Below are 23,977 nucleotides of genomic sequence, written 5' to 3'. Positions count from 1 at the left end.
CCTCCTGGCAGCTTAAAGAGCAGAGATAAGGAATCTGCCATCTTTTGAACTTTTCAAGGTAGTCATGAATTACAGTGACATTTGGAACCCTTTCATTAGTGGCTTGTGAGTAAAGCAGGGCTGCTGTTCAGGCCACGCAGGCAGCAGCTCAGGTAATGAGGAGAGGAGATCTTGGCAAAGTTGCAAACCCTTTCTACTCTATATAGTCCCATACTGTTTGTCCTGTTAGCATCAGCTTTCTCTGCCTGCTATAGACACACTACTAATGTCAAGGACTCACACATACACTTAAAATGTACACAGCTATATGTAGATGTGCATGTGTTTTCAAGCAGATCTTGTATTCACAATCAGCAATCCGTTGTACTAGAGAGCCCTGTAAAAGGACAGCCTCCAGCAGCCGGTTGCACTTTAGAGGTCTGTCTCTGGCTTAAGATGATAAAGTGTAGAGGTCTGGTGAAGGGACATGTCTTAAGGAGGGAAATGGCAGAGCTGAGATCAATCTTATGTATCATTTGAAGATGTGTTGTGTGGCCTGTCCCAGGACCCTGACATACGGTACAAGGTTCAGGGTCCTGCAGTGTCTCTCAACACAATCATAGGTCCGATGGGACATAGGGAAACACAGTTATATATTTCAAGTATCTTTTATGGGAGGATAGGTCAGGGGATGGATGTAAAAATTGAGCGAACTGACTCAAATGTTCTCTACTTGCTTGGATGGGCAAGGTGGAGTAATTTTTTATATCTAAAATTCATTACAATTTATATTTCAAGAACACTCTGTGGAATACTTGATTCTGATTGGTCAATCGTGGCATTCTACAATCAAATATTTTTGTATAGTGACTACTAAACTGTCTAATTGGCTGGTAAAAATAATATGCAAGAAAATGTACATTCAGCTGGCCATTATCACTGAATTAACTTTTTCAGGATGATACCCTTATCAGGGTTACTTGGCGATAATTAGTACATTGTCCCTTACATATACAGCAAGTAATACAAAACATTTGTAATTCAATTGTATAGTATATAACTGTCATTTAACATTGTTGTTGTTGGTGTTTCATTAATTGTTGTTTAAACAAATATTTTTAACAAACAATTTAACATTATATAATGCATAAGAGATCATTAGTTAATGGGCATGCAAATAGCTAGAAATGTCATGAAACTTGAATTAATATTAAAAATCATTGGTGTGACAGCTGAATCATTTGCTCCTCCGTGTCCTGGGCTGACCAGCTCTCGTTGATCTCTCTGGAGGTATTCATGTCATGCTGTTTGTGTAAACCTCTCCTGCCTTCCCTCCTCCGTAATGAGGGGCCATTGATCAGCCAGTTATCGGATAGAGCTCCTGTTTGGCCCATCGATCTCTGTCGGCAACAGAAGGGGGCAGGATGGCCTTGTGGGAAGGGAGGGGCGATACTGATCCGTTATGCTAAGGCCTTCATCATTAAAATTTCAAATCTATCGCTGGAGTAGTGACCCATAATTGAGCCATCAAACACAGAACATCTTTCCTCAGCAGGTCACCAGAGAGCCTTCGCTGTTTGCTTGTTAGACCTTAATGGTCATTTGGGAACTCTTTACCTTGAACATTGTATTGGTGATTAGTAGACAGTCAATTGAAATGCTTTGACTGATGTGAGATTGATATCCACAAAACTATAGTTGTGCTAATTTTTCTCACCCTTTCTCTCTCTCTTTAGCTGTGCCTCCAAACATTGCAGACCTCAAGAACTTGGAGGTGTTGAACATGTTCAATAACCAGATTGAGGAGCTTCCAACCCAGATCAGTAGCCTTCAGAAACTGAAACACCTGAACCTTGGGTTAGTGTGACCTCTTCTCTTCTCATTACATTTCTTGTCTCATGTCCTCTCCTCTAATTCTCGTCTTGTCTCCTCATCTCTTTTCTCTTATCTCTTCTTGCTTGATCTCGTCTCATCTCCTTCATTCTTGCCTCATCTTCTTTTTCTCTCATTCCTTGTCTTTTCTTGTCTTGTCTCTTCTGTTCTTGGCTTGTTTCTTGTCTACTCATCTCATCTCCTTGTCTCATCTATTGTCTTGTCTCGTCTTTTCTCTTCTGTTCTTGTCTTCTGGTCTCGTCTTTCCTGTGTACTCGTCTCATCTCTTTTCTTATCTCATCTTCTCTTGTCTTTTTTGTCTTTACACATCTCATCTCTTCTGTTCTTCTTATCTCATCTCTTATCTGCCCTACTCTTATCGTCTTATCTCTTTTCTCATCTCGTCTCATGTCCTACTCTTCACACCTCATCTCGTCTTTTTTCATCTTGTATGTTTTGTTCTGTCATTGTCTCGTCTCTTGTCTACTCGCCTCGTCATCTTTTTTCCCGCTTTGTCTTATGTTGTCTCATCTTCTTGTCTCATTTCTTGTCTTGTCTCTTCTGTTGTCTCGTTTTTTGTCTACTAGTCTCATCTCATCTTTCTTGTCTCATATCATTTCCTTGTCTCATTTATTGTCTTTTCTAGTCTTGTCTCTTCTGTTCTCGACTCATCTTGGATCCTTGTCTCATCTCTTGTCTTTTCTCGTCTCCTCTGTTCTCTTCTTATCTCATCTCTTGTCTCATCTCCTTCTCTTGCAGTCTTGTCTACTGGGTACTTGTCTCATCTCTTTTCTTGACTCATCCCTTGTCTTTTACCATCTCACATCCTCTTCTAGTCTCGTTCCTTGTCTCCTCTCTTTTCTCATCTCATCTCTTCTGTTCCCTTCTCTCATCTCTTATCTACTCATCTCATATCCTTTTATTTTCATCTCATCCCCATTCACGTCTGTTCTTGCCTTTTCAGTTCTCTTTTCTCCATTCTCCTCGTCTCTCTTGTTCTCATCTCATTTCTCTTCTCATCCTTTTCTCATCTCCTTCTTTTCTCATCTCTTTCTTTTCTCATCTCCTTGTTTTTTTTCTCATCTCGTCTCTCCTGTTCTCTTCTTGTGCCATCTCTCTTGTCCTCTTCTTGTGCCATCTCTCTTGTCCATTTGTCTTGTCTCATATCTTTCCATATCTAATTTTATCACCTGGCCTGACCTCACCTGTCCTTAAAGCTTTGTTTGCATTTTGCTTGGACAGGAGACAGTTGTAGCATCAGTCTTGTATGTTTTGCACAATCTCTTATTTCACGGTTTTCAAAGTATAACTATTAAAAAGACAAAGGAGCGCTTGTCAATCCTTCTTTGTCTGGTTATTTGAAGCGCTGCTCTCTTTATTCTTCTCTTTTTCTCTGACTCTCTTCATCCCTGGTCATCTGGTCATCCACTGGTATTCAGAACCCACCTGAGCACCACCCAAATCCCAAGGGTTCTCCTTCTCCACTGAGGGCGGAGCCTCCGCAATGTCACGCAGGATTAAAGTGCGACACGATCTGCCCTGCGTCTGGCACTGCACATTTTTATTGATTTGCTGTCAGACGCACCATTTCTACACATAATCTTGAAAACATAAGCCGGGTTGTTGTATTCCCGGCTGCGACTCCTGACTCAAATGTGCGTATTTGTGTGGGGGTGTGCACAAGTGTGTGCCAGCCCGCTTTTCTGATCTCATTTGTCAAAACAATTCCCCTTCGCTTGTAATTGCTTCACAAACATGTGGTGGAATCAATTTGTTTGTTTCTTTTAAATCTGTTAAAAAGTTTGGGTGTCTTCACGGCAACTGAGTGTCATTTGGAAGGAAGGAGGGTAGAAATACAAAAGAAAAAAGAAAGGAAGGAATAGAAAGAAAAAAAGAAAGGACATGGAAGGAAGGAATTAATTAGAAGGAAGGACCTGAAATGAAATAATAGGAAGGAAGGAAATGAAAGGAAGGAAGTTGGGACGTGAAAGGTAGGAAAAGAAAGGAAGGAATTAAAGGATGTGAAAGGAAGGAAATAATTGGAAGGAAGGAAGGTGGGACCTGAAAGGAAGGAAAAGAATAGAAGGAATTAAAGAAGGACATGAAAGGAAGTAAGAAAGAGAAGGAAAGAAATGAGAAGAAGGGAAGGACACATGGACAGGACAGACGTTTAAATAGCAAGAGTTAATCAGCATCTGATTTGGGCGCCCCTCTCTCTGTCTGTCTGTCTCTGTCTCTCTCTCTCTCTCTCTGTATTTTTCCTTGTTTTATCCTCATTGTTGGGCACCTTGATCACTAATTTCAAATTCCATGTTCTCTGTCTAAGTTTTCCAGCCAAAATGTAATCTGTAACATTTCAAGAACGCATATGATTTTAACAATAACGGACACAATACATTTCAGTTATCGCCTGCAGTCTCGCCTGCACTCTCTCTGCTTACAAAAGTGAGCACCAGTGGGCGGGGCCAAGGGTGCAGTGATGTAAAGTAGGCATTGATGTTTTTACTGTAGAGGCGGTCATGAATTAATGGACTCCCTAATGATGTAGCGAAGTCTCGTAAGTAGAGAACAAGGCATTTTGCAGCTTAGTTTCAATAAATGCTTTTATTGAAACTTTTATTAAATGACCCCTTTAAGAAGTATACAGTGGGGTCAAAAAGTTTTCATTGAAATCTGGGATTCAAATCTAATTTAAACCTGGAAATAAAAAGTTCTAGGATTTAAAAAAATAAAAATAAAAAATGCCAGCAAAAGGGGCACAAACCAAATGCTAAGAAATTCTGAAATTCATGTTAATTTTTCAGTTAAACTTTTCACTCAAATGCCTATGCTGAAAATATAATTTGTAATAATTAAAAAGTTCTATTAAATTAGAAAAATGCTAAATATAAGCATTTTTACTACTACTAGTCTCTTTTGGACCCCATTGTATATAACTTTGAAGTTATAAATGTGAGCTGTGTTATAAATCGGTGTTGTGTTTGAAATATCAATCATAATCAGTGAGATGGATCTGTGCGGCCTGCGTTTGTCAGTCTCTCTTTGCTCAGACGAGTCAGTCTGCTATGGATTTTCAATTGGTTCTCCTGTGTCAAGAATTGACGGCCTTTTACGTTCGCTTGTGTGTCTGTGCGTATGTTGAAGCTGATGACTTTCTTAAAATGCTGTTTTATTGTCTGTGTGTGTAGGATGAACAGGTTGAGTACTCTTCCAAGAGGGTTCGGATCTCTTCCAGCGTTGGAGGTTCTGGATCTCACATACAACAACCTGAACGAGTCCTCGCTGCCTGGGAATTTCTTTTACCTAAGTGAGTCAGCAACACACAACATTTCACCACATACTTGTCTTGGCCTCGAATGGCAAGCCCACAAACTGTTGAAGGACCATTCATGTCTGATGCATATTGCATGCTAATATACATTCAAAATTGCAAGATCAAATCTGAGTGAGATATTTTACTAACAGTGTGCAAACAACATAACAGTTAACTTCATCATCATCATACTCTTCATCAGTCCAATCAGCTGGTCCCATCAGAGGATGGTGATGATTAGTGATGGAGCATTAATAACCTGTAATTTTAATGCCAGTCACATAATGAAAACACCATCTTAACATTAATCAAGGTCTCTGATCCCTAGCTACTCACACACACACACACACACACACATGCTGTTTGGAGTGGCTGTCATATCGGCTGTGAAATTGACTCTGACTTCTTAAAAGCAAGTTGAAATGGATATGATTCATGAATGAGCCACCGATTGCTTTAGCCAATCATAGCATTGGCTGGAGAGGAAGTGGGTGTAACCAGTTCTTTGCCATTTAAACATGGATGGAGGTGTTTCTAAAAGTTGTTTGTACAAAGTTATGTCAGATGTTCTAGCCAATATTTAATTCCAAACATGACAATTACATTGGTAATGAATAACTAGAGGTTCATTCACAAATAACTGCAGTCTCAAAGCTAAAATTATGATTTAGACTTTACAGCTAATTAATACACTTTTTTTGTATTTTTTTATTTATTTATTTATTTATTTTTTAAGGAAAAACTTCCCTTCTACTTTTGTTGTAACCATGAGATTTTTGCTTAAAAAAAAAAAAAAAAACTTGGTATGAACATTCCTTTAAATCCCATTATTCAATTAATTTAAGAAACAACTGACAGATTAATTTTTGTTGGTTACGGCCCTAGTCACTATCTACTTTTTTTATAGGATTTGTAAAATTATCTTGGTACAGAAAATTTAATATTGTTTACTAGCTTTTTTTTTAATTGTTTATTGTCTGTGAAAGTGTGCCTTTTGAGTTTATCTCTTGTCACTTTGCACTGAAGTACACTGTGTGTGTGTGTGTGTGGGTGTGTGTGGGTGTGCGTGCGTGCGTGCAAGATTGTAGTTATGTTGTATCAATCAGAGATGACCGTTTGTATTGATCAGTGGTTGCAATATACCAGCCTTGTACACACACACACACACTCACTCACTCACTCATACTTCTCTCTCTCATTTCAGCCACCCTGCGTGCGCTCTATCTCAGTGACAACGATTTTGAGATTTTGCCCCCAGACATCGGCAAGCTGGCCAAGCTACAGATAGTGAGTAATTTATCTAAATTCCATCTGAAATCAATTGCTTTTGTGGCAGTGCTGTGTGCCATGTGTGTTGGATTTATTCTTCATGCCGTGTGTTCTTTTTTAAGACGCAGTGAGATGTGATTTAGAGGCTGATTTTCACCTAGCACAGTCACATAAAACGGATGATAATTAACTTTTTGTAACTTAAAAACATAAAATTGAGATATTTTAGCTTACAATATATCATATAATATTAAAATATTCAAGACAACATGAAACTGCATTCACAATGCATTTAACTTCCTTAATTTGATGTATTTCTGAGTGAAACCGAATATTTATTGGGAAATAATAAAAGGCTGGGCTTGATTTTATCCACAGGGTTTTATTTGCCACATAATGCAAGATAAAAGTGAATGTCAAGCTCGAAAAAGGACAAAAACCATGAAACCACAGTAGAAGTATTCAAAGTGATTGAATGGCTTCTGAAGACTTGTAATATAGTGCATCAAGTTGTATCAATTACTTTTACTTTCTGTGTTTTTTTTTGTTTGTTTTTTTTTTTTGTCTATTTTTGAGCTTGATAGACTGGAGTCACTATTTACTTTCATTATATGGCATATAAACCCTGTGAAGACTAAACACTCACCTTTTTGTTCCATGGAAGAAAGAATGTAATTTGGTTTTGGGACAACATGAGGGTAAGTCAATTATGACACAATTTTCATTTGGGGGTGAACTGGTCCTTTAAGCAATCAAAAAAGGTCAATTTTGATTTCATGTCGTCTGTAATATTGTCTGTCCCTTAATGTGAAGGATTTTTTGGATGCACAACAGTTTCCAATTCTTCTGTGTCTCTCTTCATAGTTGAGTCTGAGGGACAATGACCTCATCTCTCTGCCCAAGGAGACTGGAGATCTGGCTCAGCTAAAGGAACTTCACATTCAGGGGAACAGACTCACAGTACTGCCTCCTGAACTTGGTAAGACATTAAATTATATGTGTAAATGTCTGCATGTAATTTAATCCTAAAACCAGAGGGCAATGATTGGTTGATAGGGATGCATACAACAAATACAATTCTTTGCACACCCATCTCAAAAGACATCCACACATACATTTTACTACCAAGAGTGGCACACTGATTTGCTGTAGATAAGTCTCTCTTCTCTGATTGGCTGGAGGTTTACAGAGGGGACTACAGCTCACTGACCCCACAGAGTGTTTCTACTGGCGGTCAACCTGTGTCAAACTGCTCTCACACTCACGCATCAGCACACAAGAACTGACTGCCCTTCTGACTGCAATTTTTCCTTTCCGTCTTGTTCCATTCCAACAATCTATTCTAGTGTGTTAGTATACAAGCATTATGTCAGCACTCACCTTAAGTGTCACATAAACACATCCTCTGAAATAAGCACTTGTCTTCTGCTCTTCTGACAATATTGAGATCATCTGGTACAGTTCCTCAGTATGGACACACCACACACTCACTTTTCCCTCCCTATGTTTCCTGGGGGAATTAAGAGGATAATTTACTTGAATAATAAGTACGGACATAAATAATAGGTGTGTTATTACTTTTCTAAGCTGTCAGATTTTCAGCATTTAAGATGGTAAAACATGTTAAAAAAAATCCTAGCTGGTTTTAACTGGGGTAAACTGACCTAGCTGGTCTAATCTCCCAACCTGGCCAAGCTGGTGTTCATCTGGTTTAGTTGGTCGGCCAACTGGTCCCCCAGGCTGACCAGCTGATAAGTGCCCTAAACATATAGTCTTGAGGGTTGGCTCTTTTGACCAATAAGCAACCACCTAGAACACTCTAGGAACAGAGTAGCAACGCCCGGGCAACCATTCACAACACTCCAGCATCACGGTGGCGACTTTTGCACGGGCAAGTGCCACTAATATTTTCTTAAGAAATATAAAAATCTAGTTTTATGTAGTGTTTCAGGCATGAGCTCTGGTCAGCAGGTCTTTGTCCTGTGCTCTCTGTAGGGGAGACCTGTGTGTAGCTTGTTAGGACCCTCTGTCATGTCCCTGTAATCCCACTCCATAGACCGGCTTCGTTAAGACTGCCGTTCTCTCTCTCTCTCTCTCTGTGTGTGTGTTTGAGAAAGAGAGAGAGAGCCCGGCTAACAAGGAGCAACCAAGCGCACATGCCAAGAGCAGGAATGGAAAAGGAGAAGAGGAGGAAAAAGTGAGGGATGTGAAGGAGAGAGTGGAAAGAGGACAGATAGACTGTCTTTGCTATTCAGAATAGTGTAAAGCTTATGTTTTAAACGGTTATAAAATATGAAAAGCGAGAGAGGGGGGTGGAAATTTAATCTGGACCAATCGTCTTCTGTTCTATTTATTTTTGACAGTTGAACATATAGCTCAGTTTTGTTTTGTTTTTTGGGGGGGGGGGGGGAGTGGCTCATATTTGAGTGTGTTTGTGAGTTGTGTGTTGTGTGTCGGTCTCCAGGTTTAATTTCACCCTCCTCTTTGACAGCTCACTCAACGCTTGCAAATCAGAAATATTTAATTAGACTCCTTGTGAGCCAAGATGCGCCACATTAGCACTTTGACCTGTACTGCTTCATTTGTACAGTTTCAACTAATTCTCTTTTTTTCTTTTTGTTACTTCTGTTCTTTACCGTTTATTCTTGTCTCTTCTCAACTTATCTTGTCTCTTATCAACCCTTCTTGAATTTTCTCTTCTCATCTCGTCTCTTTTTTTTCTCTTTTTGTTCTCGTTTCTTTTTTGTCTCGTCTCTTCTTGACTCGTCTAATCTTGTCTCATCTCTTTTCTTCTCTTCTGTTCTTCTCGTCTCTTCTCGTCTCTTTTCTTCTCATCTTGTCTCTTTTCTTCTCTTCTCGTCTCTTTTCTTCTCATCTCGTCTCTTTTCTTCTCATCTCTTCTCTCATCTTGTCTCTTCTCTCATCTTGTCTCTTCTCATTTCTTTTTTTTTGTCTTCACTTGTCTCTTCTCCCCTCGACTTGTCTTTTTTTTTCTTTTTTTTCCTCTCGTCTTGTCACTTATCAACCCTTCTTGACTTTTTTTTGTCTCAACTCGTCTCTTCTCATCTCAACTCATCTTTTCTCATTTTGTATTATCTCCTCTTGACCTTATCTTGTCTCTCCTTATCTTATATCATCTCTTCTCATCTTGTCTTCTGTTATCTTGTCTCTTCTCATCTTGTATCATCTTATCTCAACTTGTCTCGTTGTTTTCTTCTTATTCCGCCTTCTCATCTCGTCTCCTCTCTTAACACCTTTTGTCCCATTTCTTCTTGTCTCATGTTGTCTCATGTCTTCCATTTTCACATTCTTCTAATCTCTTCTCCTGTTTCAAATCCTCTCTCTCTCTCTCTCTCTCTCCCTCTCCCTGTTTTTCTCTGTAGGTAACCTGGACCTGACAGGCCCAAAGCAGGTGTTTAAGGCTGAGAATAACCCCTGGGTGACTCCTATAGCAGACCAGTTCCAGCTGGGCGTCTCTCATGTGTTTGAGTACATCCGCTCAGAGACCTACAAGTAGTATGTGATCTGTCCATCCTTCTGTGCTGTTAAAAGTAAAGGCACAGCCCTTTACAGTGTATTTGACTGACATAAAAGAGATGGTGGGCAATTGTAGCTTAATGGTTAAGAATTCTGGCTGCTTACACAAAGGTTACAGATTCGATCCCTTGTAGCACTGACCTTAGGAAGCATAGTAAACACGACACCAGTCCTTTAGCACCAGATCACTCCACATAAACAAGTCCTCTGTTAGTGTCAGATTTGCAGCAAGCTGATTGTGTCCTTTACTGTGTGTACACATCACAGATACGGTGTTCAAAGAGCCTGTCACACAAACTACAGCTCATCTATCTACAGGTTTACAAACTCTTAAACCGCAGCATCAGTCATTCAAAAATCATTGGGCGCTCAGGGCTGTTTGCTTGATGTACTGCCCAACCTGCGGTCAGATGTGCTGTTCTCACTGTGTCCGTCTTCCAGCAGCCTGGGGCCAGCAAGCGGTCCTGCTTGCTCTGTGATGGATCGGATACTACAACTTACTGCAGTCTGTAAAACACGGCACAAGTTGCGGCACTCAGAGCCCATTAGATCAGATTAAGTGCAAATCAGCAAGATAACCTCACAACCCTTATACGAATGCCCTCTCTGGGTCTTTAAAGGTTCTGTAAGCGATGTTAGCTGTTCTGGAACTTCTTCCAGTCTTAGCCTCTGAATCAGGCACCTCTTTCCAAAACCCCACCCAATAAAGATACAACTGTACCATTAAGATTTTATTTATTTATTTATTTTTTGCGTTGTCTCAGAGACAGGTGTGATATTTCAGGACATCTATTTGAGTTTTTATCTGTCAGGTAATAGCACATTTTTCTGTGTGCCATTCCATACAGAATCGCTTACAGCACCTTTTAGAGAAACTTCTCACTAAATACGAGGTATAAATTTAGTCTCTTTATACAGGCCAGTTTTATTGTGGCACATATTTTTCTGGAACAACCCTAAGGATGGTGATGAAAGAGAGGAAAGGTGCACTTATTTTATTATTTCAGGATCTGATGATTTAATGCACAATCAAACTAATTAAAATGAAAGCTGCAGGCGCTTCCCTAAAAGTCTTGTCGCTATGATTCTGTTTCAGTCACAGACAAGCACTCTTTCTTTTTCTATTTTCCTTTTCATACTACAAAATGCATTTTATTAAAAAAATTAGTATTTTTAATTTTTTTGCTTTAGTGAAAAACAGCTTGGATGACTCAACCACACAAAAACCTTATCGAAATCCTTTTGACCTGGGAAAAGAAGTTTCCGCACTAATTGTAGCATACGATTCACGGCCCTGTTCCACTTACCAATCCCCCTGAACAGCAGAATCAAATCCCCCTCCTTTTGATCATTTAGCTGCTTGCTGTGCCGCTGTCTGGAGAGGACCGTCGTAACCCACTTACCAGAACTGATCTTCCCCAGCAGGCACAGCTAGAACCACCACGCTTCTCAGTGTGTGCTGACACCATGACAGTATGTGCGGGAGTGTGTGTCTTTGTAGTGCGTAAAAATCAGATACTGCTATCTAAAATATTTTAATGGTTTTGTAAAATATAGTGACTATTAAAAATATTTACGTTTTGGTGCATTTCTGTTACTTTTCAATTTTGCATGCATTTCTACTACATTTCTATATTGCGTGCGAAAATGCACAGTGCAACCTGCTGTCCAATTCAAGAATAAATCTCTTGATTAGTCCAGTTCTTTTTAATGAATCAGTCTAACCAATTGGCGAATCAGACTGAATCGATTATAGGAGTTATTGGTCTGAATCATGGACTGAACTCGGTTCCTCACTGAATAAGCTGAAATAAGCTGAGAACTGTTACTGTGTTATGTATACTTTTTGAAAGCAGCGTTAAAAATGCTCATTCGTAAGGTTAGTGAAACTTGAATCAATCTGTACTGAGTCTGATTGTTCATATGACAATGTGTAGTTAAAGTTAAATATCTGTAACAGAGCTTCTGTTGTAATAAATGGTATTTGAAAAACAAACAAAAACATCAGACCTATTTCAGAGTGCAAAACAAATGTCCATGCTGCAAAAGTGAAGTCCCGTAGAAAACACTGGTATTGACTAATGCTGTTTGTGTTGTGAAACTTAACAATATTGCTTACAAGTCTGAGACTTCATGTACATTGCATTGTATAGAATTAAAGTCCATAAGGTTTGACGGTTGCGTCGCTGATACTGTAGCTGACATTGCATTTTTAAGCTAATCAATGCCATTTGGATCTGTCATCAGTTTCATGTCAAGTAGTCATCAAAACCGCCACATACGTTCGATTTCTCGGATATCTGAGACTAAGCAGATCTAATTGCCATCTATCTTTTCCAAGTTCTTTTGTATTTGTGGTGACGTTTTGCTCAGCAGAGTTGGTATAAGGTGTGACTTCACCCAAAATAAAACAAAAAAACAATTGTTCTAAAGCCATATTACTTTTTTCTTCCGTGAAACACACAAAAAAATATGTTAGACATAATGTTAGGGACTGATCTTTTCCCCATACAATGAAAGTGAATGGTGACTGATACCTAACATTCTGCCTAACATCTCCTTTTGTGTTCCATGGAAGAAAGTCATACATATTTGTAAATGATGACAGAATGTTAATTTTTGTGTGAACTATCCCTTTAATTACAGGGAAGAGATCCTGGTGTGTATTCTTCTGTTTGTTTATATGTCTGTGTGAATGCGTGTTTGTGTGAAAAAGAGAAAGTAGGCTGTCTCACATTAGACAAGTGTTAACGTGTGTAATTCTCAGTAGCTGCATGTCCACAGTTCAACAGTTTCACTCTCACCTGCCTAAATGTCCTTCAGCTAAGAAATCACAAGACTCGCACTTCTCTCTCTCTGTCTCTCTCACCGCTCCTCACCTCATCCAGTTTTCTCCCCTGATGGACATTTTCCCATTTAAGATAACTGATCCAGCATCTTGTAATACCAAAACAGGATGTTAAAAAGACATCCAATTACAGGCTGCTTTCGTTTTTACCAGGCATGGGTGCACACTGAAAAAAAAAAAAATCATATTCTTAAAGGTGCTCTCAGTATATTCATTTTTTGTTGAATTGTTAAATGTTTTAACAGAAAGAAACAGTAATAGTCGAATAGTATTTTTGAAAAATCTGTTTAAAATTGTGTCCACTGTCTTAGAGGAAAAGCTTACAGTTGAAGTCAGAAGTTTACATACACTTAGGTTGAAGTCATTAAAACTCATTTTTTAATCACTCCACAGATTTCATATTAGCAAACTACAGTTTTGGCAAGTCGTTTAGGACATCTACTTTGTGCATGACACGAGTAATTTTTCCAACAATTGTTTACAGACAGATTGTTTCACTTTTAATTGACTATATCACAATTCCAGTGGGTCAGAAGTTTACATACACTAAGTTAACTGTGCCTTTAAGCAGCTTGGAGGCAATTAGCCAATTAGCTTCTGATAGGAGGTGTTCTGAATTGAAGGTGTACCTGTGGATGTATTTTAAGGCCTAACTTCAAACTCAGTGCCTCTTTGCTTGACATCATGGGAAAATCAAAAGAAATCAGCAAAACAAATTCAAAAAAAAAATTGTCTGGTTCATCCTTGGGAGATATTTCCTGAAGGTTCTACATTCATCTGTACAAACAATAGTACGCTAGTCTAAACACCATGGGACCACACAGCCATCATACCGCCCAGGAAGGAGATGCATTCTGTCTCCTAGAGATGAATGTAGTTTGGTGCAAAAAGTGCAAATCAATCCCAGAACAACAGCAAAGGACCTTGTGCAGATGCTGGAGGAAACAGGTAGACAAGTATGTATATCCACAGTAAAAAATGAGTCCTATATTGAAATAACCTGAAAGGCTGCTCAGCAAGGAAGAAGCCACTGCTCCAAAACCACCATAAAAAATCCAGACTACATTTTGCAAGTGCACATGGGGACAAAGATCTTACTTTTTGGAGAAATGTCCTCTGGTCTGATGAAACAACAATTGAACCATTTGTCCATAATGACCATCGTTATGTTTGGATGAAAAAGGGTGAGGCTTGCAAGCCAAAGAACACCATCCTAACCATGAAGCATGGGAGTGGCAGCATCATATTGTTGGGGTGCTTTGCTGCAGGAGGGACTAGTTCACTTCACAAAATATATGGCATCATGAGGAAGGAAAATTATGTGGATATATTGAAGCAAACTCTCAAGACATCAGCCAGGAAGTTAAAGCTCAGTCACAAATGGGTCTTCCAAATGGACAATGACCCCAAGCATACCTCCAAAGTTGTGGCAAAATGGCTTAAGGATAACAAAGTCAAGGTACTGGAGTGGCCATCACAAAGCCCTGACCTCAGTCTGATAGAAAATATGTGGGCAGAACTGAAAATGCGTGAGTGAGCAAGGAGGCCTACAAACCTGACTCGGTTACACCAGTTCTGTCTGGAGAAATAAGCCAAAATTCCAGCAACTTATTGTATGAAGCTTGTGGAAGACTACCCAAAATATTTGACCCAAGTTAAACAATTTAAAAGCAATGCTACCAAATACTAACAAAGTGTATGTAAACTTCTGACCCACTGGGAATGTGATGAAAGAAATAAAAGCTGAAATAAATAATTCTCTCTACTATTATTCTGACATTTCACATTCTTAAAATAAAGTACTGATCCTTACTGACCTAAGACAGGGAATGTTTTGTAAGATTAAATGTCAGGAATTGTGAAAAACTGAGTTTAAATGTATTTGCCTAAGGTGAATGTAAATTTCTGACTTCAACTGTATCTATTCTACATGTTGTTGGGTGCACATTAATGAGTACCAAAATGTTCACATGACCAAACAAATATCACTGGATTTATCTCAATAATCCACTGCAATTGGACACTTTCACTTGTGGAATAAATTAATCATGGCTCACTGGGAATAGTGCATTTTTTAAATGTAACTGAGAACTTCTATTTTTGTGTAATGCTGCATCTACCAGTATGAATGCTTGGTGAATTGATTGAGACCTGAATCAAAATTATAATTTTTGTTTAATTCTGTAATCAGAAACACCTGGAAAAGTCATGGAATTGACCCTTTGCTAAGCTCCACCCCCCCTTGGCTATGGTTGCTCGCTCTGACAAGCTTTGCAGAACTCCTCATAGAAATGAATGGGAGATTGCTGTGAACGGTACTGTTTTTGGCTAAATATTCAATATAAATATACGGAATGGATAATATTCTCAAGTTGGCCGGAATGAAGAGTGACATTGTAAGGCATATTTATCTGACGTTTCTTGTAAAAGAAATTGTTCAATTGCACAGTAATTTGATTGAAAACTGGAGACTGTGAATCAGAATAAATGCAAACGATTATCACACTTACTTGAAAAAAGAAACACGTTATTTGATAGTGATTACACACCTAATAACATTAGCGTAAGCGAACAGAACTGCTTATAGCGTCTCATAATACACTCACAATGATGCTGTGAACTCTTTTACTATTGCCTTTACCTTGACCTAGGGATGGGCATTTTGGCCATTTTATCTACTCGAGTACTCTGACTAATTACTAAGTACTCGTAGAGTACTCGAGGGGCAATGACAATTGTATGAGGCTGCTGCATTGCATCTTGTTGTTCCAGTGTATTGTCTGTTCATTATTATAGGCTGTTATAACATAATTCATTACAAAATGTATAAAAGATCAAAATATAATGCATCATATTTTGTCATTATGTGAAGATTCGCTGCCCAACTCAGTGAAAGAATGTGCACAGTGCGCGTCTGTCTGTCTGTCGCTGCATTCTGTTCCATTTCACTCTGTCTAGCTTTTTGAAACATTCGCCCGCTGTATATGCGTTGCTTCAGCACATTGAGTCCACTGCCACATGCCTTGTGTGTGTGTGTGTGTGTGTGTGTGTGTGTGTGTGTGTGTGTGTGTGTGCGTGTGTGTCCCCAAGTGTTCGCTCCCTTGGGGAAAGCCGCTATGCTCCATGTTGTTGCTGTGATGAAGCGTTCCAATCAACACGGAAAGTCGGAATTTCCACCTTTCATCTGGGGAAAGTGCAACAGAATGACACTTTATGTCGGACTTCTAACTTGGAAACTCGTGTGGAAATCTTCATCTCCCATTTTGTCGAGATGCAGGTGTGTGTTACGTCACGCAAACATGTCGGTGCCCAGGGCAGGGAGGTTTACAGTTAGTAACAAACATTCACTTTTTTTTATTTATTTTTTATTTTTTTATAATATCCATTAACGAGTTCAAAACATGGTTAATTACACTCTTTTTGTTATCATAATGATAGCATTGCAGCATTGTATATCAGTTTGGTTGCTATGAGACGTCTCTGACAATCAATGTATCCCTAAACACCACAACTTAATCAATTTCAAATTTAAAAATAAGCTCCCTCTTTGACACCTTTGTGTTTAGTTGTCAGGTAATTGTCACTGAATTTCGAATTAAGTGAAAAGTCACATCATGCATGACCACCATCGATCATCGCTGCCACATCCGAGTACTCGTGCCCATCCCTACCATGACCTGAATCAAGTAAATCAATTAACGTTCAGTTATTAGCTTTAATTTACCTTGGAGCAAATGTAGGTGTCCTCGCTGATGTTACTCATGTTCATTTGGGAATGAGGACTGACAGTTTAATCCATAGTATGCTCTTCTTGACATTTATTTACATTTTTGTTATTATTATTGAAGAAAGAAAAAACATCGCGTGTATCCTCTCTGGGTACCTCGTGTCAAAATTCTGCAAAATTACTCAAACACACATTACTTCCATAGGCTCTCATTGGAAAATAGCAAACACGTGTCAGAATAATGGTTGCCCGGCAACAGTTGCTAAAACAGGATTGGTCAGAAATGCGTTTAAGGTGGGGCTTAGCGAAGGATTGGTCAACAAGTGTGGGAACTATGTTTAAAATTAGATAAATTCGCCTGATAAGCAAATCTGTATAAGATATAACGGCCTGTGTTCAGATAATGTATTGTGAATATAAGTGTATTTTGTCTTGGTGCACTGACAGATTTTTTCACTTGTTTTGAAAATATATATATATATATATTTTTTTTTACATGAAACAAGACAAATATACTGGTTTAAAAACAGTTTTCATTTTCTTTTTTTTTTTTTTTTTTTTTGTGTAGCAACCATAACCATTATAACTGGTGTAATATTATGGTAGGAGAAAAAATATTCTCAATCTTATTATTCAGATTGAAAACGTATGTAAATGAATGAAACTGAAGTATTGCAATAGAAGGATAACAGTATTTTTTTTAAATGTTAGAAAACAGTGCAAGCGCTAAGAGGTAATCCTACTGTTTAGTGTATACTTACCAATGTCTGCTTTCAGCAAATCAGGTCTGGACTTCTAGTTGAGCATTACATCACCTACTTAATATTAATGAGCCAATATTTTATAGTGCTTCCCACTCTATTTTATCTTTAGTTTGGCCATTAAGATTAGCAGTGGTTGTCTTAAACCTGACTCACGTTCTGGCTTGAGCGATGATGCACTAGAATGTTCTATGTACTTTTATCTTTAAATCAGTTCATGGACTTCCTTCTGATGTCACACAATATGGTCAAACATGCTCTCTTATATTTTGAATTAAAGCAATTGACAGCAAGTCCTTACTCCTCTTGTTTGCCGCTCTTCTGTCAGTTGGTTCAGTCTAAGCATGAACCGTAGGCAGTGGAAGAGGGGGGAAATAACCTGTCATGCATATTTCATAGGCTGGCTTGTTAACCTGACAGAAAGATCTTATATCTGACTGACGGCATTGGGGAGACTCTCCGTGCTCATAATGCATTAACATATTGTAAAGCCGCCTCCCCACCATCTTTTATTCATCTCCGACTCTAAACGCTTGTTGACCGCAGTTCAAGCACTGCACTTCTCTTCACAGCTGTCCGTAGCTGACTGAAAAACCAGCCGCAATTAACTTCCCCAGCAGCACTGACCATGACACACAGACACACACACACTCACACACACACACAAGTCCTGGATCTATCCACTCAGATCAGACCTGTGCATGAGAAGCTACTAGTATGAGTCAGCTGGAAAGAAAGATCACAGATCATAAATTGTTGCATGTTTATGATACAGAGAGAGACCCTCTCATACAGTGTCTGGGGTCAGATGTCCCCTTGCTGTGTGTTTTAATGATTAACTCACAGTACAGACAGAAAAAAGGCAGCACGATGATGTGATGTGATAGAAATGAAAAACATCTGTTAGCATAACAGGATTAAAGCTTTATTAGATGATATCAACTCTGAAATGCTCCCGAGATGGTCTGATTATGTGGGTTATTGTCTGTACAATCCATGAAACCTCTTGATCATCTACTTAGTCTCTCAAACACACAGAGACTTGTTTATTTTGTTTTGTAAAGTACTTGTCAAAGCTGTCTGTTGACAGAAGAGTAGGGCTGCTTCTAAAGAAGGAATGGAAGATTTGGGTATTGTGCATAGAAATATAAATAGTGCATAGTTTTTCACAATCAAGATGGCACCATAGATGGCTGCCATGGTGTGGAGCACTCCAATTCTTTTGTTGTTTTTGTTTGTTTGTCCTGTGTTTAGTAATTGTTTTCCAATCAGTTTTACCAGGGACGAACTGCTGAACATTCGGCAGCTCATACCAAACAATCTTTTCCCAGTTTTTGACTATTTGGACATTTTGCTGGACATTTTAGTCAGAGGCGCAGCTATGTTGTTTATACGCGCTATGAGACGCAGGCGAGGGAAACGAGCCGGCGCACTGGTCAGGCTTCGTCAGTGCTGCTTTCGAACAGCACTGCCGAGTATTCATCTAGTGAAACTCCGCTCTCTTCCTAACAAAACGGATGAACTGCATCCTCACCCGTACAAACAAGGACTTTTAGAACTCTGCTGCCTTGTGCTTCACAGAAACCTGGCTGAGTGAAGCCATTCCAGACAGCGCGTTACATCTGCCGGGATTTCAGCTGTTCAGAGCAGATCGCATTGTGGATTTAATGGGGAAAAAAAATCACTCTGGACCCCACTCACCCAGCCCACTTCCTTTTTGAACTGTTGCCTTCTGGACGGCACTACAGAGCACTGAGCACCAGAACTGTCAGGCACAGGAACAGTTTTTCCCTCAGGCTATCCATCTCGTGAACAGTTAAATCTGTCCCATTGAGTAATAATTATGTGCAATACACAGCTTAGTCTATTTTCCAACATATCCTACGTCTTCTGCCATACATTCCCTTGCATCTGTATATAACAGATTTGTATTTGTACATATATTTATTTATTTATTTATTTTTATTTATTTTTTTTAATTTTTTTTCTTGATGGTCTCAAACGCGGATGCAACTGAGATTCGTCCTCCGCCACATGTCGCCACAGATTATTTAGGAATTTTTGCTTTACAAACTGAGAGATGAGTCAAAATCATTGTCTGTAGCGACTGGGTAATCAATATGCTCTCTATAGATCTTTACTTGTTTAAAACCTATTGGTTAAAGATTGGGCTGGTACCTGAAATGCTGCAGGTGAGAACCGCACAAAGGGCGACATGTGATCCATCACCATTAGGCTCTTAAACTATACAATTAACCTCAGGTTATTCCACAGGAGCTATCCCTGTATTAAGCGAACTCTAGGTTGTACGTTTTGTTATGCATTCTCACATTGCTCTCCTAATTGAGTGAGTTTCTTTGCTAGTTAAACCCAGCGCCCATGTTTCAATGCCACAGACAGACTCTCCTTTCCATATTCTTTCTAATTATATTCATGCATTGCTGCCTCCTGTGATGGCCAAGCATTCAGACCGAGCTCTGCTGCAAAGGAACTGACACTAGATTTGCCACATTGCCCCTTATTCTGTAGTCGTGCAGTTTAAAGGGGGAAAGAGTCAGCAGGTGCTCACAGTTCTGTCTCTAGATCAGCTGGACATTTTGACTTGTGGTGGCCCTATCACACTTTGCAAGCTGGATCTTCTCTGTTCAGTTTGGGAGTTCTAAATGGTGCATGAAAGTGATCATTAACATGGCTGAAATAGTGAAGGAAAATTGGTGTGTTGATTTGAAGAGACCTAGGTTTTACAGTGAAACTGCTCTCACATTTTGTTTCGATTGACTGGTCCAAACCCAAATTCAAGTAATGCAACTTCAGCCGTTTAATCGCTGTCAGTGTGAACGCCCCTTAAAGGGATAATACATCAAAAAAAATGAACATTTTGTCATTATTTACTCACCCTCAAGTTGTTGTTAAACCCATACATTGTTATTTTGTTCTGTGGAACACAAAAGGAACATTTTTAAAGGTGCAGTATGTAAGATTCAGAAACCCTTGTTATTAATAACACCTGTGGCCGTTAAGTGAACTGCAGCCTGTTGCTCGTGATCACGCTCGTGAATCTGAATATGCGAGACTGTAGATTGAAGAAATCACTTTTCTTTGCATGATACATTGCCTGCATTTATACGAAAGCTTATGTCGGCGTTAGCTAGCTAGCCAGCTTTATCAATAACTGTTTGCTAAATTTGGTGGATGATGACAGTAGCTGTTTATAAAATAGACTGTACATTATAAATATGTTGACACAATTCAGTATTGATGTGATTCCATCACAACTGTCATTTTGATATATCAATGCGCTATTGTTTTATAAAAATAGATTGTATATATTTTCTGTATAACCAAGTTACGTTACACTAATGAATGGGTCTTTATGCATTATCCTGAACATTGTCTAGCATTCATTTCATGTGTTATTGTAGTTTACCTTGCTGAATAATTACAGATTAACATTGTCAGTTACTGTGAATCACCATACCTGACTTTAAGTATAAAGAGAAGATCATTGAAATTATTTTAAAGTTACGAAGCAAGGTAGTTTGCAATTCATCAGCGTTAGCAGGCAAGATCAAGTTAGCTAAAATTACACAGATCAATCCTTATGGCACTATATTTCACATGCTTTGCAGTTATGTAAGCTTGCCTGTCCAATAAGAAGAATGCCAATTCAGGGTCGGTTTTGATCCCCAAAACCAAACGAAGGTCCCTCCAGGAATCAAATGTCCTGCCGATGTTCACTCTAGTTTTCGCTCGATGATCACGTTCCCGCTTAACCAGACAGGATTCAGTAATCCTTTTACTTTTTTTTTTTTTTTTTTTTTTTTTTTTTTGGGCTTACTCAGAGTTTCTGTAGGATTCGGAGTTGTGCTGGGAGCCGGACGTTTGATGGATTCCATCTCTAAGATGACGTTACCTAGTGTTACAGACTGTCTGTTGACGCTGTTGAATAGCGGAAGAGAAGCTACTGTCTGAGGCAAGGCTTTCGGGACTGTGCATAAACGTCACATCCTTTGGATTTTCCCGGCAAAAGCGACCCGCGCCCTTCGCATGAAAATCAGTCTACAGGATCATTTTTTAAGTTGCGTTACAAGCCGTTCACACATTGGCAAAAAAAAGGCGAATATTACATGAAAAAGTTTACATATTGCACCTTTAAGAATTGTCACACATCTTCAGTATTCTCCTTACAACAACAGTTTACAGTGACCACCTCTGTCAAGATCCAAAAAGGGTTGGAAAAAAAATAAAAAACACTTAAAATTAAGCATTAATATTATTATTTTTCTTTTTATTTATTTATTTATTTTTGGTTTTCATTTTTGGAGCTTTACAGCTGTTGTCACTATGGACTGTTGTTTTATTGAAAAGAGCTGCATGAATATTCTTCAAAAATCTCAGTTTGTGTTCCATAGAAAAAAATAATAACAGCATATGGGTTTGGAATGGCATTAGGGTGAGTAAATAATGACATTTTTGGTGAACTATCTCCTTTAAGAGCACAGTTCAGTCCGTGAGTTTGTGTTGTGCATTCAGGTCTTTGAATTTGTGTTGTTCATCTCTCGGTTTTGGAGGTTTTAAAGGTGAGCAGAGTTTCATCACTTCTCATTAGTTTGGACGCACAGACAGGAACTCCTGCTAGAGTTCATCAATAAAAGGCCACGTTAACAGCCCAAACTGCAAGCACAAACCTTCTGCTTACTGACTAGACCTGCTATGAAAGTGCTGGGTAACTTCTCAACTAACTTGGATTTGTACCCCACGATTAATGATTTATTAAACATTCATTGTGTGTATACGATGTGAAAGTGCTTAGTAAGATTGCACAAGTATAAACAAAAATTCCTGTCAGGGCTGTTATTAACTTAATTTATTTTTTATTTTATTTTATATATATATATATATATATATATATTGCTTTAAGTTTTAGTATTTTAGGGCTTTTAGGAAAGTTTAATGTGTTAAGTGATATCATTTAAATATGTTTAATTACAATCAATTTCTCAAGTCCATCTTGTAAAATTGTAAAATATACAGTGTATCTAAAACTAAAATTATTTTGTGGTCATTTTTATTTTATTTTAGTTTGGTAGTGATCAAAATATATTTTACATTTTAATTTTTCCAATAACAGTAAAAAAATGTTTTTTTTGTTTGTTTTTTTGTTGTTGTTTTTTTCGTTTTGCTTTCAACGATAATAACACTGGTTCCTATATTATTCTCATTGTTTAGGGTCCTATAATGTGATGGTAAAGCCTGCGGTGATTGGTTGTAATGGAGCCCGGTCGCTCCTGCAGCTCTTGCTGATAATGTGGGCGTCAGGGGAGAGATCAGTTATGAGCGGCTCTGCTGCCAGTTTGCCATCTATCTTCATTATTGTAATTTACTCTCATTTAGCCGGTGCATGGATTTCCGTTCGGCCTGTCAGCACGGATAGCATTTTATACTGAGATGAGTGTAGTGGTTGTGTATTTATGCTGAAAGGAGTTTAACTGTGGGGTTCTTTTGTGTTAAGCAGTAGTTAAAGGTACGAGAAACGACCTGCCATCCACCAATGAAATGTGCTTCCTCCTCTCTCTGCCTCTCTTTTCTCGTCTTTCACTCTGTTCCATCCTATTTATTGGTTGCATTTAACATCAACATATACTGTAGTTATGTTTGTTTGAAAAAAAAAATAATAAAATTAGCCATGAGAGGCTGTTACACATTGATTTTATTCATGGTTTAGGGGTGTTATTCACGACATTAAGCACAGTGCCTAAAACCCCCTTAACCATGGTAGACTTTCTGTAGTGCAGAGACCCAAATTGATTTAGCTACGTTTATGCCTCTGATTTACACTAGAATGGCATTTTCCTCCACCGAAAAGATAGATTTTCAAAAATGCTCTGCATTATCGCATACTATGGGAAACGATGACGTTAGGAAACTGAAAATGGATTTTTGAGTTTTCAAAAGAAAAACGGATTAGTGTGGATGTGGCCTACTAATGCGCCATGTCTCCCTGTTTTTAAACAACACGTCCTGTGTAAACACCCACTTATAGCAGCTAGAACACGTGTACAAATTACCTCCAACCTCAAAGACCAATTAATTAGCCTTCAGTCACCCACACCTCTATCATTTATTCATTCTCTCTCACCGCTGACACACCTGAACACATGCTTGAGAAACCATTCTGAAGAAACACACACACATACGGCTGGGCACCCTGACTATGTTAGACACCCTTGACTGTAACTGAGATTAATTATCCCATGTGGAACTGGAGCACTCAAAGAAAAAAAATGTCTCTGACTGCGTCGGGAAACAGATTCTGTAGATTTTCCTGTCCCAGTGCGCTTTTAATTGGCTCTAAGCAAAGAGGAAAGTAGATAAATGGGGGATAAATGTGTGTTTAGTTTGTAGCCGACCAGCACTGTAATACTGCTGTGGTAACATGGTTTCACAGGCTTAGATTTCAATGAACTGTTCAAATAATTGATTGACAGATTTGTGTGAATTTGAATCATCATTCAAAAATGTTCAGCGATCCCCGCACAGCATTATGCGTTTAATTTTTGTAGTACAATTATTTTTTTCAATTTGCTTTTTTGGGATAATAGCCATTCGACTGCACACTACCCTGCTTATTACGTAGCTACATACCAAATTAATAAATAAATGGACATGAA

The 23,977-nt window shown here is 38.7% G+C and overlaps 1 protein-coding gene across 3 annotated transcripts in view; it reads left to right on the top strand.

The window, feature by feature from the left end:
- Positions 1-23,977, top strand: part of LOC127434406 (ras suppressor protein 1) — a 46,997-nt gene that overhangs the window by 3,175 nt on the left and 19,845 nt on the right. For all 3 annotated transcript variants that reach the window (XM_051687133.1, XM_051687132.1, XM_051687131.1), the window contains exons 4-8: positions 1,716-1,836; positions 5,040-5,158; positions 6,369-6,451; positions 7,298-7,412; positions 9,817-9,949. In XM_051687133.1, the coding sequence (XP_051543093.1) occupies positions 1,716-1,836; positions 5,040-5,158; positions 6,369-6,451; positions 7,298-7,412; positions 9,817-9,949 (571 nt within the window). The remainder of the gene's footprint in view (positions 1-1,715; positions 1,837-5,039; positions 5,159-6,368; positions 6,452-7,297; positions 7,413-9,816; positions 9,950-23,977) is intronic.

This window comes from Myxocyprinus asiaticus, chromosome 44 (assembly GCF_019703515.2).
Source record: "Myxocyprinus asiaticus isolate MX2 ecotype Aquarium Trade chromosome 44, UBuf_Myxa_2, whole genome shotgun sequence".
Classification (NCBI taxonomy): domain Eukaryota; kingdom Metazoa; phylum Chordata; class Actinopteri; order Cypriniformes; family Catostomidae; genus Myxocyprinus; species Myxocyprinus asiaticus.
The sequence above is the reverse complement of the archived record's forward strand: the minus strand, read 5'-3'. Positions and strand labels throughout refer to the sequence as shown.